We start from the raw sequence: 15,867 nt of genomic DNA, 5'->3' as shown, positions 1-15,867 counted from the left end.
GCACAAAGTGTGATTTAGCGCTTTTGCGCATGTGTGACCACCAAAACCCAGAAGTAACCCATTCCGGTACTTCCGGTACTGCCAAACCATAGAGTTATCAAAATTTTCAAAAATTTGGGGGGGAGTGTCCGTGGCTTGGCTTTTGAAAAATCGGGGGTCCTCAGTAATTAGCTAATTGGGAACCACAGACGTAGCATAATTCCCTGCCCCAGATTTTCTATAAAACGTATTTCCAAAGGGGCTTGCTGTAACTGGTGCTTGTTGGATTGAGTGATTCCTTTTAAAGTTCGTTTGAAGTTTGCAGAGGAAGAAACCGCTCTGTTTTCAGCAAGTGGTTTGAATTCAATCGGATTCCTGTAAAACTGGCTTCCGCTGCCCATCGGCTGATCTGTGCTTAGAACATGCCCCTTTGGAGACAGGCTTCCAGCCCCAGTGGGGGTCCCTGTCAGGAACATTCCTGATAGCCCCTTTGTAGACGCCTCTGGACCTTCCCCACGGCTGACGTCACACAGAACGTTAGGAGTGCGGCAATTGGACATGGTGTGGCCTTGCAGGCCAAACTGGGACTTGTGCCAGGTTTAATTAAGCTTGTCCAGTCCACACTACATCTAACAATTTGTGGGGGTGGGAAATCCCAGAAGTGTCATTCTTTCAAGTGGTGTCCGTTATCAATGCATATCAAAATGACTATGTGTCAGGGGTTCAGGGACAGAGGCACAGGTGAGGGGGGAGACGGAGAGCGATGGGGAAGAAACCCAAGACAGTGAGGAAGAGGATGACAATGACTTGAGGTCTTCCATGAGTCTCTCAAGTGAATCGGAGGATTCCCAGAAGGGGGCGCCCCTGGTCAAGCCAAGGGGGGTCACAGGGGGGACCTGCCAGGAGCAGGGAAGCAGCAGGGAAACCCCGAGTGGGAGTGGGAGATCGGGGTCGGCTTCCCAGGAGGAACGGAGTGAGAAGGGTGGAGTTCCCAGTGTGACACACGGAGCAGAGCAGGAAGGAGACAGGGGAAGGAGATCGGGGCAGGACGTCCTGCCGGAAGGGGCGGAGAGTAGTACAGGGAGTAGTGTAGCTGTCAAAAGGAAGGTCAGGGGTAGCGAACGCGCGCCAAGTTCAAATGTGGAGGCGCGCGGAAATGCAGAGAGCCCGGAGGAGGAGCCTGGCCCCAAAGCACGAAGGAGGGGGGAGCAGGCATCTGAGGGATCCGCGTCAGGGGAGAGCAGGAGGGAAGGAACCCAGGGGGGCAGAAAGGAAGGACAGGAAGAGGTGGTCTAGCACAAGCCTCTTAAGCTGGTGTAGGGGCGGGACCGATTCAGAGGGGACTTCTAATGTCTAAGCTTAAGAGACGCGGGGCTGCGCGCCTCGGTTGTGGAACCAATAATGAACTGCAATAAACATCCTTGTATATAAGAAGAGCTTGGCGTTGGTCTTTTGTGAGCTGAGACCTGAGGCAGCCTCTGACACTATGTATTATAAAACAACTATTTGAACTAATTTTTCAGTCACATGTCCAACTTACCACATAAAAGCAAGATTCCAAAGAATCTCTTGGACTTCTCCCCTTTGTGGGCCCTATTGTTAATCATTTCCTCCTGCATCCAACTTCTTTTACCTCTCCATTATGTCTAAAATTCACCATTAAACTACAAGTAGTATTCCAATCCTACTAATGATTTTAACTGTTTACAATGGTTTTTAAGATAAGTTACAAATTTTCCCCATTCCTTATTAAATTTTTGGTCTTCCTGATTTCTGATTCTTCCAGTCATTTTGGCGTAATCCATCAACTTGATCTGCCATTCTTCTCTGCTAGGAGTTTTATCTTCTTTCCATCTCTAAACAAGCTTTTTTTCAACTCCTCACTCTCTCTGATCCACCTGGTCTCTCTCTATACTTTTTGTGCAGAATCACTTGCCAATGGCTTTTCTCGTAATCTGCGCCCTTCTCTCCATTTCACTAAGTTTCTCTCCCTACTCTCTTACTTGGTTCCATGTCCAGTGATCCATTTTTCCTTTTTCAACTTTGACAAAAGGAAAAAAAAATATGACAGTTAACTATATAGTTTCAGAAGTCCATAGGCCCCCTTGAATTTAGACATAGTCTCTCAGGGGATGGGGTTTCTGTGCTACTCGACTTGCCTGAGTATCTGTTTTACTACAGGAGACGTAATTCTTTACAGGTGGGTAACAAGATACTTGTTTCAAGTGGTGTTGATTATCATTAAGGATCGAGCAGGAGTATTCTGAAACAAATAATTTTCTTTTCTGCCAACTCTCTCTGACCCTCCTCTCTCTTTACCTTTTGTGCAGTAGCTGTTCCCTTAACTTGTACCTTCCCTCTATGTCACTTAAGTTTCTCTCTTGGAGTGCTGTCCTAACTCTCTTACTTTGTTCCCCATCCCTTGAAACAATAATCTCTACCAAGCAGTGGCATAGCATGGGGGGGGGGCTGAGGGGGCCATCGCCCCAGGCCCAGTTTATTTTTTGGGGGGAGGACACATCATGGCGCCTTGCCGTGTCTCGAGCTGTTGTGTCCTTGAAGCACCAGGCGTGCAGCCCCTGCGAACCCAGCACTGCTTTTGCGAGCGGCACTGCTGGCAGGGAGGGCACCGTGAGCTATTGTGTTCTTTTCGCGGCTCCCTCCAGCTGGGAAGGGGAGCTGAGAAGAATGGCCAGCATCATTTTGGGGACTCTTGCAAAACAACGCTGGACTCACGGGGCGCCGTCAGTGTGTCTGTTTTGCAGCACTGGGCAGGGCAGGGGTCGCTCCGGTGGCATGCCCTGCCCCATAGCCCTCCCCACCCACGGCACATTTTTTTGAGGGGGCACAATGCCCACACACCCTTCCCCACGCCCCTGCCTGCCCCTGCTGCCAAGAAAACGCCCTAACCCTGAGCCTTGCTCGGAAGAAACGTTAAAAGGAAAATACATATCCTTTGAAATGTAAGCTACCAAATAATGCAGTACACAGACACCATCAGTCAAAAGATCTGAATTTGTATTGGCCATCATTATATACCCGGAATCAGTGTTCTGGAATCTGTTCCTTCAGTGCTAGAGAGGAACACTTTCCTGCTTCTTCTAACCACCGTGGTTAACTGCTAGTCACAGGGATGCCCAAGTGAGGAAGATAAATTAAGTCAACAGCTGCTTTCAGTAAGTTACTGGCCAAAGCCATAGTCAATCAAGTAAATGTTGTAGGGTATTAGCTATCCTGCCTAATACTAAGGCTTCAGTATCTGAAGAAGTGTGCATACACACGAAAGCTCATACCAATAACAAACTTAGTTGGTCTCTAAGGTGCTACTGGAAGGAATTTTTTTATTTTGTTTCAAAAAAGGCCTCAGGCAGTTCTGAGGGAGGGAAAAGTTACTTTGTCATACGTAAATTTGTCAGCTCAAGAAACTAAAGAAAAGTTTTTTAAAAGAAATGAAATTATACCATTGAAATGCTGTGCTTTCCCCAGATTGACAGCCCCAGTGCAGCACAACTTACTGCCTGACCAGAAGTTCTCTGTCTTGGATATGTTTTGAACCTTGGACAAGAGAGAAATTTAAGATTTGGCTGCCAGCGATGGTTAGCGTATGTGTGGGTTGGTGCGAGACTCCAGTTCTGTACAGATGGGAGAATTTGAGCCTGCCAAGACTCTCATCCTGCTGCGGCTTCCCTTGGGTGTGTGTGTGTGTGTGTGTTTGTGTATATAGACTCCCAAGTGAGAGCTGTCAACCACATTCCAGAATATTTGAAGGGCTTGCCATGCAATGTCCTCAGAAGTGCTTGTTGGAGGCAGCAGATTATGGATGACCTGTTGCCAGTGAGGTCACCAAAGGTTAATGGAATAAGATCTCCTCAGATCTTCCTTACTGAGGTGATACTTCACAGCAATGCTATACCGCACTTCCCTCATAATCTTCTTAAACCTCCTGAGGAATTGGGTGGCTATGCAACGTGGCCCTTTCTCTTCTTGGGAACACTTGAAAAGCCTTTGCATGCCAATTTATTTTATTTCATTGACGTGTGTGTGTGTGTGTGTGTGTGTGTGTGTGTGTGTGCAGTGCTATTTCTCTAGAAAAAGAGGTGCCGGAACTCACCATGAACTCATTCTCTTAGAATATCAAGAGGTACTGGAACTGAGTTCTGACAAGTTCTGTCTGAAAAAATGCCCTGTGTATGTCTGCATTTATACTGTTCATTGAAGGACAGAGCAATCAGCATGTGAAACATTTTCTCCTTTTTCTTTTTTAAATGGAAAAAGAAGTCGGGACAGGCACAAATCACCACGAAGTAAAGATGGAAGCCGATCAGAGAAATCTGTTACCATTCAAGCGCCAACAGTAGAGCCATTGCTGGGGAATGATTCTTCTCGGGCAGAAGAAGCTCAGGTAAGGAGTGAGGAAGGTGAGCAGCAGAATATGGGCTGCAGGTGCAGGATTTTGTGGGCAGTGAATATCTTGGCACCTTGCTATTATTACTGTTGCTGTAAATGTGTTTTTCAGGCTAATGTCATTTCAGGTGTGGCAGCAATATGCTTAGATTAACTCTTGATTTTGTTGCTTACATGCTCCTGATATGACATTTTTATGGCAAAGGCTGTCACAGAATTGCCTTGGAAGCTTTAGAAGCTATCAGCTGATCATGCCTACCTTCAAAGGTTGCAGACTGGGAATATTTAAATGTGCCTAAATGCTTTTGACCAATGCTCCAGTGTCCGGTTGTAATCTGAGTTATTCTTGACACAGGATGCTGCACTATAAATAGCACATATTTGAAAAATATTTTTCAACTGATATGTCTTGGTGGACTGACTGCTAATGGCTTCCATAGGATCTGATGCTTTCTGACTGCAAACAAAAATAGCACAACTCATTTCTCCTGTACCGCTCACGAGAGACTTCAGAACTCATTCACATCCTCTCTCTGTCTCTCTCTTTCTCTCTTACACACACTCTTCTGCCTTGTTGCAGTAATCTCTGGTGAGGCCCACTTGGATGGGAATCTTGTTACTTGAATCTAACAGATGTTCAGTTTCTTTGCCACTCCTGGTAAACCTGACTTTTAAACAAAAAAGCCAACCAGGCCCTTAGGAGAGTAGTCAAACAACCAAATGTGTCTTGGACCTGACAGCCAAGGTAATTCAGTTCAGAGTTGGACATGCATTTGAGAGATTGCCTCACCTCTGCCTCAGACTGCCTTGAACTTGCCTTGGGCGAGTCTTTTGCCATCTTTAAAAATAAGACTTCCAATGGCTTGCCTTAAAGAAAATGTGCTTTTCAGTTTTGGAAGGGCTGTGGAAAAGTTTACCAGTGTGCAAGATTCACCTTGCATATGGTACCTTGCAAAAGTTCTCTAATCCAAAAATGTTGCTGAAGGGCCAAGGGGAAGCAGTGGCTGGCTTATTGCCATCTTTCTGTGTGGTTTCATTGGCCTTTGGCTAAGATGACGTGGGGAGAAAGATCTACCAATTATATGTACCATTGGAAGTTTACTGCAATTTGCAGAGCACTGGAGTAAGCGAAAGACCTTTGGCAATCTAATTTCCTAAATGGCAGCTCTATTTCAGATCCATACTTGGCAGACTAAATGTCTTGACACCTAGAACAGGAGTACATGGGCACAGCACAACATTGGTGATGATACCTGACACTATATTTGGTAAACATTGCAAGATAAAAAGCTTCTGCCACTGGCTACTTGTTATGTCTACAGTGGCAAAGGAAACTTCCCAGGGAGTAGAGCCTTGGATGATCCAGGTTTAAATCCTCAGCCATGAAAATCCTTAGGGATGTTGATTAGCCCAAAGCTAATTATGCCCTATCTCAGAACTAGCTGATAGGATAAAATGGATGAGGGACCGAAACAATGGCAGCGTTTGCACATCCTAAAAAACTAGACTGTCTATGAATAAGTTTGATGACTCCTTCCCTGGAGAGAATGGAATAAACAAACAGAACTCTTGGATTCCCATTTTGTGGCTCCCTAAGCCACAAACTTGAGCCATAGTTTGGTGTTGACTTGTTGATCATGGCTTGTTGGGGAGCAGCAAACCATGGTCCATGGTTCAGATGTAATGGGAGGCCAAGACTTCCTGGTTTGTGTATCCTGCTCACACTACAGGAGGAACAAAGTACTGTATGAGCTATCAGGCAATGTGTGCTCTGCTTGCTCTTAGTAAAAAGGTAAAGGGACCCCTGACCATTAGTCCAGTCGTGGCCAACTCTGGGGTTGCGATGCTCATCTCGTTTATTGGCCAAGGGAGCCAGTGTACAGCTTCCGGGTCATGTGGCCAGCATGACTAAGCCACTTCTGGCGAACCAGAGCAGCGCACGTAAATGCCATTTACCTTCTTGCCAGAGCTGTACCTATTTATCTACTTGCACTTTGACGTGCCTTCGAACTGCTAGGTTGGCAGGAGCAGGGAGCGAGCAACGGGAGCTCACCCTGTCGCGGGGATTCGAACCGCCGACCTTCTGATCGGCAAGTCCTAGGCTCTGTGGTTTAACCCACAGCGCCACCCGCGTCCCTTCTTAGTAAACCATGCTAAACCCAAAAGTTTGGCTTTATTGTGATGTGCAAACATGTATGTTCTCCTAGGAGGAATGCAGGAATAATTATTTTTAATAATAGTTTATAATGATGACATCTCACAGGTTTTTTTGGTAATTAGTGTATTAGGCCTATTACAGTGGTACCTCGGGTTACAGATGCTTCAGGTTACAGACACTTCAGGTTACAGACTCTGCTAACCCACAAATAGTACCTCGGGTTAAGAACTTTGCTTCAGGATGAGAACAGAAATCATGCGACGGCGGCAGGAAGCCCCATTAGCTAAAGTGGTACCTCAGGTCAAGAACAGTTTCAGGTTCAGAACGGACCTCCGGAACGAATTAAGTTCTTAAACCCCGAGGTACTACTGTAATTGTTCTTCCTCGTAACAATATCTTTCAACTATGTGACTCGTCAACTGACCAAATCTTTTTTGACCACTTAGATGTCAAGTATAACTACTGAGGGATGAGTAACTGGCTGAGATGTTTCCCCCCATTTTAAAGTGAAGTATGCTCTTCACAAAAGTAAAGCTAACAGTGAGAGTATGGGAGGGAAGCTGTGTGGTTTACTTTTATCCCAGGTGGCTATGAGGACAGTCAACTGAGGAAATTGGGAAACATCCTATGGAAAGGCTTTTGCCTATTTCTCCAGGGCATCCTATTCAGTGTGGGGAAGCCATAAATGCAGAGGGCATAGCTTGCTCTGGTCTCTTGTCAGCTGTGTGGGTTCATCTTGACCGGGGGATTGGAGGCCCTGAACTAGCCCTCTTCGCCTGCAAAACGAGGGCCATCTGAAAGTGTCCTGACTATAGGAGTTGCTTATGAACGTGTTCTCTTCTTTTCTGCTTAGGATGACAACTGGGGTGAGACCACAACTGCCATCACAGGTACTTCTGAACATAGCATGTCCCAGGAGGACATTTCCAGGATCAGCAAGGACTTGGAGGACAGCGTTGGCGTAGAGTGCAAGCGCTATTTTCTCTTGACGTTGGCTGCTGTTCTGGGACTCCTCGTCTTCCTCACCCCTGTTGCCTTCATTCTGCTCCCGCAGATCCTGCGGAGGACTGAGTTAGAGCCATGTGGCACTGCTTGTGAGGGACTCTTCATCTCTGTGGCTTTCAAACTCCTCATCCTCTTGATTGGCACCTGGGCTCTCTTCTTCCGCCAGCCCAAGGCTGACCTCCCCAGGGTCTTTGTCTTTCGCACCCTCATTTTGGTCCTCTTATTTCTGCTGGTGTTTTCTTACTGGCTCTTTTATGGCGTCCGCATTTTGGAATCCAAGGACATCACTTACCAGGGGATTGTACAGTTTGCTGTGTCGCTGGTGGACGCTCTTCTTTTTGTCCACTATCTCGCCATTGTGGTGCTGGAACTGAGGCAGCTGCAACCAATGTTCACGGTCAAGGTGGTTCGATCGACAGACGGAGAATCACGCTATTATAGCCTGGGACACTTGAGGTAGGTCAAAGCAGATTTGGGAAGCCAGAGCAGCAATTTGCATTTAATCTCTACTTCCTGCTTTATTTTTTTAAAGGTGGGGTTTTTTTTTATTTAATAGATACAAAACTTAAACTGAAGCCAGAAGAGAAACAGAATTCATCAAGCTGGATGAATCTCCCCTTTTTAATTTTGGTCTTTAGCTCAATTTCTGCAGCCCATTTACATGTACAGTCATACCTCGGAAGTCGAATGGAATCAGTTCCGGACGTCCGTTCAACTTCCAAAATTATTTGGAAACCAATGCACAGCTTCCGATTGGCTGCAGGAAGCTCCTGCAGCCAATCGAAAGCAGCAGAAGTTGCATCGGACGTTCGGGTTCCAAAGAACGTTTGCAAACCGGAACACTCACTTCCAGGTTTGCGGCGTTCGGGAGCCAAAACGTTCAACTTGCAAGGCGTTCAGGATCCAAGATACGACTGTAGTTCCTTCACAAGTTTTGCTGGTGTTTGTTGAAAACAGCTTCAGCTTGTTTTAAGTTGTGTAAGAACCCCGTTTTTAGGCTCCCCACCTTGCCTCTGTGTGGAATCTAGCCCTGGTCACAGAATTGCGTCCGTGTGTGGGATTAAATGCATGTAGCAGGAGTAGGACTGGACCTCCTGGCCCTGCCCCCCACGTCATGAACCCCCCAGCTGCATAGTGACCCATGCATATAGCACCAATGTCCGAAAAAAGAGAGCCCTTCCCTCCTTGGTTTCCATGCAGTTTGGGACTACCTACTGCACAAGCTCCTTCTTCCTTCTCTGGTGGGGGCAGGATACTCTTGAAAGCACTGGGCAGCCTCTTACCCGAGGAGAACTTTGAAAGTGTGGTTGTCGGCTGTCTCTCTCACTCTCAGCCAGCACTGCAAACAAGGTGGCATTAGGTGGTGAAGTTCTCTGTCCTTTACAGTTTCGCAGCTGTACAATCTGAAGGTAGTAAAGGAGGTGTGGCAGCAACATGGAGCCGCAACCCGATGGTGCTGCTTAGTAAGCATGCAGGGTTAGACGCTTCATATCTGTTCTGAATGGAAGGCGCACCAGTTGGTGAGGAACAAAAATGCCATGTTCTGTCAGTTTGGTTAGATCGGGACGGGAACAATAGGCTTTCCAGATGTTGGATTCCATCTCCCTTCAGCCCCAGCTTGCAAGGCCAACTGTGAGAGATAGTGGGGCTTAGAGTCCAAAAACATCTGGAGGAAGAGCCCCATGTCACTGGACAGCAGCTGTGGTGTTGAATGTTTGAATACTCACCTGGATAAAATGCTGTCTCCATATCCAAAGCCTGGCCTGTTGAGGAAAAGGTTAACCTAGAACCTTCTCTGTGATTTTGTGTGTGTTATGTTTTAGCACTATTTTATTGCATTTTGTTCCTATGTTTTACACACACACACCCCACACAGGGTTTGCATATAACAGTTCTTAACAGCTTTGGACTTCTGGGCTCTCCCCCCCCCCCTATTAAGACATGATCTGCAGATTATGCTGATTACATACCTGGACTGTACCATTTCAGATTGTAGGATGTATGAGGTTAAGCATCCCATGTAAAATATTTTATTTATGTAGTAAACTAGCACATTAGAACGAGTGCTATAGTTGTAGCCCTTGCTGTGATGTGTTCAGTTTATTACACCTGGGAAGTCTATACATGAGGAAACACTCAGAAAGTTGTCTTCCCCCAAGCTCGCACACATGCCATCTGAAATGGAATTGCCCAAATTCCGCCGCCACACTTCGTGCAGTAATATGTAACATCAGCATTTAGATGAACCTGTTTAAACGAAAAGCAAAAAACTGGCAAAGGATGAATCAGTCTAAACTCTGGGTGGCTCCCATACCAGCTGGGGTGAAATTGAGCTGAAGCTGTGCTCTTTTTTGTGTGTGTCCTCGTTTTCTTCTCTATCGCCCCCAAAGTGGGTGCTCCAGAGAAGCACATCAGGTGTCGAGAGGCATAGTAAGGCTTGAATCAGATTTGCTGTAGCTCAGGAGTTTGAAATCATAAGCTGCTGTTGGCAATGGGGAACAAAAGGGACAGAGGGGAAATCTCATTCTTTGAATGAGCAATGGAGGGTGTTGTAATAAGAGGTTGCATGAACCGTAAAATTGCATTTGGCTTCAGAACATTTTCACACAAGGTTTTTCAGGTATACACCTAAAACCACGTAACAGGCACATGTATAATCCAAGTACACATGAGTGAGGCAGGATTGGCTGCAGTTTTCTGTTGTCTGTACGTTTGCCGACAAACCTGTCTATGCCTCTACTTATTCTGGACTATTACTTTGGTACATTACCAACCTTCAAGAGGGTGTACCTTTGTTTTCTAGTCTTTCAATCCGTCATTTTCTCCTCTGCCCGTTGTCCATTCATGATAGTCTAGATGCCTCAGAGGAATAATGGGTTAGAGAGATGCACAGTATATTTGTTCCCTTCAGGTATTACTGTCTTGGAAACTGGGCTGTGTGCTTAAGCCCTGACCCAGAGGTACACATTACAGTGGTACCTCGGGTTACAGACGCTTCAGGTTACATACTCTTCAGGTTACAGACTCCGCTAACCCAGAAATAGTGCTTCAGGTTAAGAACTTTGCTTCAGGATAAGAACAGAAATTGGGCTCCGGCGGCGCTAAAGTGGTGCTTCAGGTTAAGAACAGTTTCAGGTTAAGAACGAACCTCTGGAACGAATTAAGTACTTAACCCAAGATACCACTGTAGTTTCTCAGCCCCTCACACGATGAGAGTGGTGTGCCTTTTGTGTTTATGAAGGCTTCCAATACAATTGAGAACCTTGATCTTGTGAGGTTCTCAATTATGTGGGCTAAATGCGTGGCCCCCTGTGCTTCTGTTGCCTCTTCAGGTCAGTAATTCCTGAAAAGAGCTACGCTTTCAGGCAGTGTATGAAATTCCCCAGGTGCCACGCACGGGTCCAATTGCACCTGTGTGGAGATTTTTGGGCACCAGGTTGCAACTGACATCTCCGTCAAGCCAGCAAAAGACACACGCCTGGGTGTCCTCCACCATTACATCAAGGAAAGTAAGTGCAGGGCTGAGTACAGATCTATTTCACTGTGCTGTAGCCTTTCCACAGGCCACCCAAACGGAACTCACAGACCACAATTTACAAACCTCTACCTTAGTCCATCGTTAATACCATTTCCCCTGTGTGTGTTTCTCCGCCTTGCACACTGACAAGTGAATTGTTGTAAGAGCAAGCTGCAGTCAGGCAATGTAGTTAAGATCCTAGAATCGTAGCATTGGGGGACCCCAGGGCCATCTAGTCAACCCCCGGCAGATAGACATTGCTTTGTGGCAGCCGCAGCCTAGGTATAAGGTTGCATTGGCACCTAGCTTATATATCTGAGTTTCTAATTCTGCTCTCAAGGTGCCTGTGGAATGCTGTGGCTTGGTGCCACTTTCTTGATTCCTTGGAAGGGACATGAGATTGCATTTGTTGTTGGTTCTCTTAGGGTGGCTGCTGTTTGGTCTTCACTTTGTATTTGTTGTACATTGCTGGATCTCTCTAGTACAGGAATCCCCACCAGGGCATCCACAGGCCGACCGGGTTGGTGGCCCTTGGGCATTTTCTATGCTATTTTTTCTTTTAATTGTAGGCACTTCCTCCACCTGCGGAGGGGTTTTTCTTTTTTTCTTTTTTTGGTGGGGTGGTCAATTATGCTGTGTATGTGTGTGTCTGAGAGAGATGCTCTTGGGCAAAAAGAGAGGGAAAGATGTATATGCAACTGTATAGTGTATGACGGAGAGATGCATGTGCTGCTAGTAAGCTTTTCCCTAAGCAATAGGGAAGTTTTACAATTTTCCTCTCCCTGCAATTGCCCTTGCGCTGAGAGTGGTAAAAAGGGGGCTGGACTGAAGAACCAAGTGAATCTTTATATGGTGCCCCCTTTCCTACTGCTTGACTGATCAATAGGAGGGTTCATTGTTGGCCATGTAAGCGGAGGCAGCAGGCCAGAACTAGCCCAGGCAGAAGATCGCACAAGAAATAGGGGAAAGGCATGTTTCTTGGACACTGTACATGCTGCCCAGAGAATGTGCATACTGCTAGAACAGGGATGTCCAACAGGTCGATCGTGATCAACTGGTCGATCCCTGGGAGGCTTTGGTTGATTGCTGGCTTCTCCATCCAGCCCTGGCCCCTCGCCCCATCCTCTAGATAGCCAGAACGGAAGTTGGTCTTGCTGCGAGGCTTACTGTTTCATTAGCGATTTCTAGGTGAGTGACTTTGTTCATTTATTCCTTTGCCCTGCTCCCCCCCCCAAAAGTGACGTTCCCCCCTAAAAAAAAAGCTCAAAAAAGGGGTAGATCACTGCCAGTTTTTAATTGTAGATCGCAGTCTCTTGGAAGTTGGACGTCCTTGTGCTAGGAGAATCTACAAAATGCATTGCAAATACGTACTTTCCCTAAGGCCTGTTTGGAATTACAGCATATGTGATGTCAGGTGTGGGAAAACTGAGACGTAATTGCCAGTGTGCAGTCAGGAGACTGGCTTGTGCATTGGCAAGACAGAGCAGGTTTGGGCTCTCCGCAGTCAGCTAAGGGGCGGTAGGGCCTAAAGCGGAAGGCACTTTAAAGCACCTCACGGGGCTCTTTACCAGCCCTGCATAGTGCTTTAAAGTACCTGACTTTGGGGCTTCAAGGGTGCTCAGTCTTGCTGGATCAGACCAGAGGCACCGGAGTGCAACAGTGCTTTCAACAGCAGTATGCCTTTTCTCTGTTTCTCCTATTCAGTGTCCCTGGAGCCCACACTGTTCAAAGCCCAGCAAGTGCCGAGTGCAAATGAAACTCTATAGGATCTCTATAAGGTGCTGCTCCTGGAGTAATGAATGATCTGGCTGTTCACTGGCATTGCTGGGTGAATATGAGTGGGCTTTTAATTCCCTCCAGTTCCAACAAGATCTTATTCTCAAAGGTTCATAGGGTTGCAGCCCCAAGTTCAACTTTTCTTGAAAAATTGCTTAAGCTCATCTGAACTTTTGTGTAATGCTTGCCTCTTACTATATATCAACACCAGTTTGGCTCAGAATAAAGCATCTACTCTTCTAGGTTTGTGGATAAGCACTGCCACTGAGAGCAAAGTAAGGTGGCTACTAGAGCCTGATTTTCACCTAAGCATTTTATCTGTTCGTTTTCCTCCTTGGTGCTTCTTCTTCATGTCTCCCCTGTATTGACCTCTCAGGATTATCAATAGAAAATACTTCTAGTTCGGCACTGTCAGTTGGTGGTTTGGGAAGAGCAGTTGAAATAACAGCGGACTTAGTTCAGCTTGTTCTCCTTCCTTGTGTGCAAGTGGAGGGCAAAAAGAGGTTTGGCGTGCTGGCTGCACTCTCTGGAAGCCTTTCAAGATCAGGAGTTGGAAATGGTTTCTGTGGCCCAGCAGTTTCCTGAGGAATTTGGGCTGCGTTAACTAGTGCGCTAAAATGTTTAAAACTAAATAAATAAAAAGCTTAACTGTGGAAGTTGTTTGATCAGTCTGTTAAGAAAGATGCATCCTCAAAACTAAAGGATTAAGAATATCAGCACCTCTTTTTTGCATTCTTTTTGAAAATATAAGAGCTTCAAGATCCTTTCACAACCCCCTGAACATTTCACGTACAGTGGTGCCCCGCAAGGCGAATGCCTCGCAAGACGAAAAACTCGCTAGACGAAAGGGTTTTCTGTTTTTGCGTTGCTTCGCTAGACGAATTTCCCTATGGGCTTGCTTCGCAGGACGAAAACGTCTTGCGCTTTTTTTTAAAGCCGCTTGAAGAGGCGCAGTTGCGACGGACCGTGCTTCACAAGACGAAGAACATCGCAAGACGAAAAGACTCGCAGAACGAATTCTTTTCGTCTTGCGAGGCACCACTGTTCCTCATGCTTACCCTGCGAAGTGTAAAGCATTTTGCCTTGGATTAGTTCCTCCTTTCTAAGCCCCTCCTGATGACCAGATCATTAGTCATGCCTGATTTATAAACAGTGTAGCTTGAGGATCACCACAACAGATACTCTGGCGAGACTTAAGAAGACTTTGAAAGATTAATGGCCCCATCTCCTTCCTGGTCCTTTCTGTGTGTCAGATCTGGCAGATTCTGCTTCTCTCAGCAGAGTAATGGCAGAATCTGCACCTGCCAACCTTCTCTCTTCCCGCCTGCAGGCAAACTGTGAGGGCTTGTCCACCCAGGGCCGGATTTAGGTTTGATGAGACCCTAAGCTCCTGAAGGTAATGGGGCCCTTTATATGTCCAGCTGTTCTTTGTCAACAACAAATTGTCACTGTTTTTTGTGTTGAATATAAGCTATTGTACTTTATGGACCTTTATGGCATCTAAAGCCATTTACACATAACAAAATACAGCGGTACCTCGGGATGCGAACGGGATCCGTTCCGGAGCCCCGTTTGTATCCTGAATGAAACGTAAGACGCGACAGCGCGCTTGCACGGGGCGCGTTTTGCCGCTTCCACACATGCATGTGACCTCATTTTGAGCGTTTGTGCATGCATACGTGGCGAAACCCGGAAGTATCGCGCTCCGTTACTTCTGGGTTGCTGCGAAGCGCAATCCAAAAGCGCTCAACCTGAAGCACATTCAACCCGAGGTATGACTGTATGTATTTCATCAAAGTAATTGTTGAAAAGTCCATGCAGAATGCAAAGTCCATGCAGAATGTAGGCACCCTATATATAGAAATGAGCAAACGAGTGATATTTTAGGGAGCGAGCTAGCAGGAGGGGCCCATGACTTACATCATAGGAGCCTACACAACACAAAACATTGTTGCTGTATGTAGGTTTTATTTTTTTGTTTTTTATCTTATATTTTGGAAATGTACATCCAGTTTTTCCCCTTTAATTTTTTGGGAGCCCCCCAAGCGAGTGGGGCGCTACGCTTGTTTAGCTTATACATACGTCCGGCACTGCGTCTACCCCTCTGTTTGCCCTGCTGCTTCCCGCCAAGGAAACCTGCAATTTACCGCTGAGTCGGACCAAATGGCCATTAGGTTTTCCATGGATTGCATTCAGTGGTAGACAGCATGTTTTTCTGGGGGGAGCTGTGGGGCAAACACAAAACTGCTCAGACCCATGCTTGGGTGAGCCCTGGCTGTTACTTCTGGCCAGATAGCCAATCCATCAAGCTCATTTCTGCGCAATGCACTCTTGTCTTTTTGCACATATAGAGTTGCTCTGGAAGAGACTCTCCTCTGTGCCTGAAACTTTTGAATATCGATATGTTTTGGATTCCTTCCATTCTTTTTGAGAAAGTGAGTGGATTTGCCCTTAGTAAACTGTCTTTCAAAAAATGCTCTCTCTGCTTCTCATGGAAAGGGGGGAGGGGTGAATAAAACAAATGCAGGGTGTAGATATATTTTTAAAAGGTGGAATAAATTTGTATGCACAAGACTTTCCAGCACTCCTGGCACCTGATGAAGTTTTAGAACAGCACATACTACTCTAGCTGCCGCCTTACTTGCCAGATCATGCTCTGACATGACCCACTCGCTGAGTTCACTGCAAGAAGGGAGTGCTGATGCTGGAGTCTCCTAGCACAGCAGAAGGCTAGACAAGACTGAAGCAAGTTGTTGCAACGTCAAAGTGAAATTGCATGCCTGCTTCTGAAACACCCCATAAAAAAATCAAAAGATTTATAGCCCAGCAAGCCTGGTTTTCTACAACCATTATGCATGGTATCATAAGTTTTTCCTTCTTAATTACTGTGGAAGGGCAATTCGTTGGTGGCCAGGGAGTTTTAAAAAGAACCTTGCAGAACAATTCTGTATGGGTCTATTCAGAAGTAAACCTTATTGGGTTCAATATAGCTTAAAGGTAAAGGTAAAGGTACCCCTGACCGTTAGGT

General features: G+C 46.2%; 1 protein-coding gene across 5 annotated transcripts in view; it reads left to right on the top strand.

Moving 5' to 3' along the window:
- VANGL1 (VANGL planar cell polarity protein 1) overlaps positions 1–15,867 on the top strand; it is a 58,018-nt gene that overhangs the window by 13,629 nt on the left and 28,522 nt on the right. For 4 of the 5 annotated variants that reach the window (XM_081177304.1, XM_081177300.1, XM_081177301.1 and 1 more), the window contains exons 3-4: positions 4,255–4,381; positions 7,395–8,002. In XM_081177304.1, the coding sequence (XP_081033430.1) occupies positions 4,255–4,381; positions 7,395–8,002 (735 nt within the window). The remainder of the gene's footprint in view (positions 1–4,254; positions 4,382–7,394; positions 8,003–15,867) is intronic. The other variant, XM_081177303.1, reaches the window with a different exon arrangement.

The sequence above is a fragment of the Podarcis bocagei genome, assembly GCF_964188305.1.
Source record: "Podarcis bocagei genome assembly, chromosome: 17".
Lineage (NCBI taxonomy): Eukaryota > Metazoa > Chordata > Lepidosauria > Squamata > Lacertidae > Podarcis > Podarcis bocagei.
The sequence above is the reverse complement of the archived record's forward strand: the minus strand, read 5'-3'. Positions and strand labels throughout refer to the sequence as shown.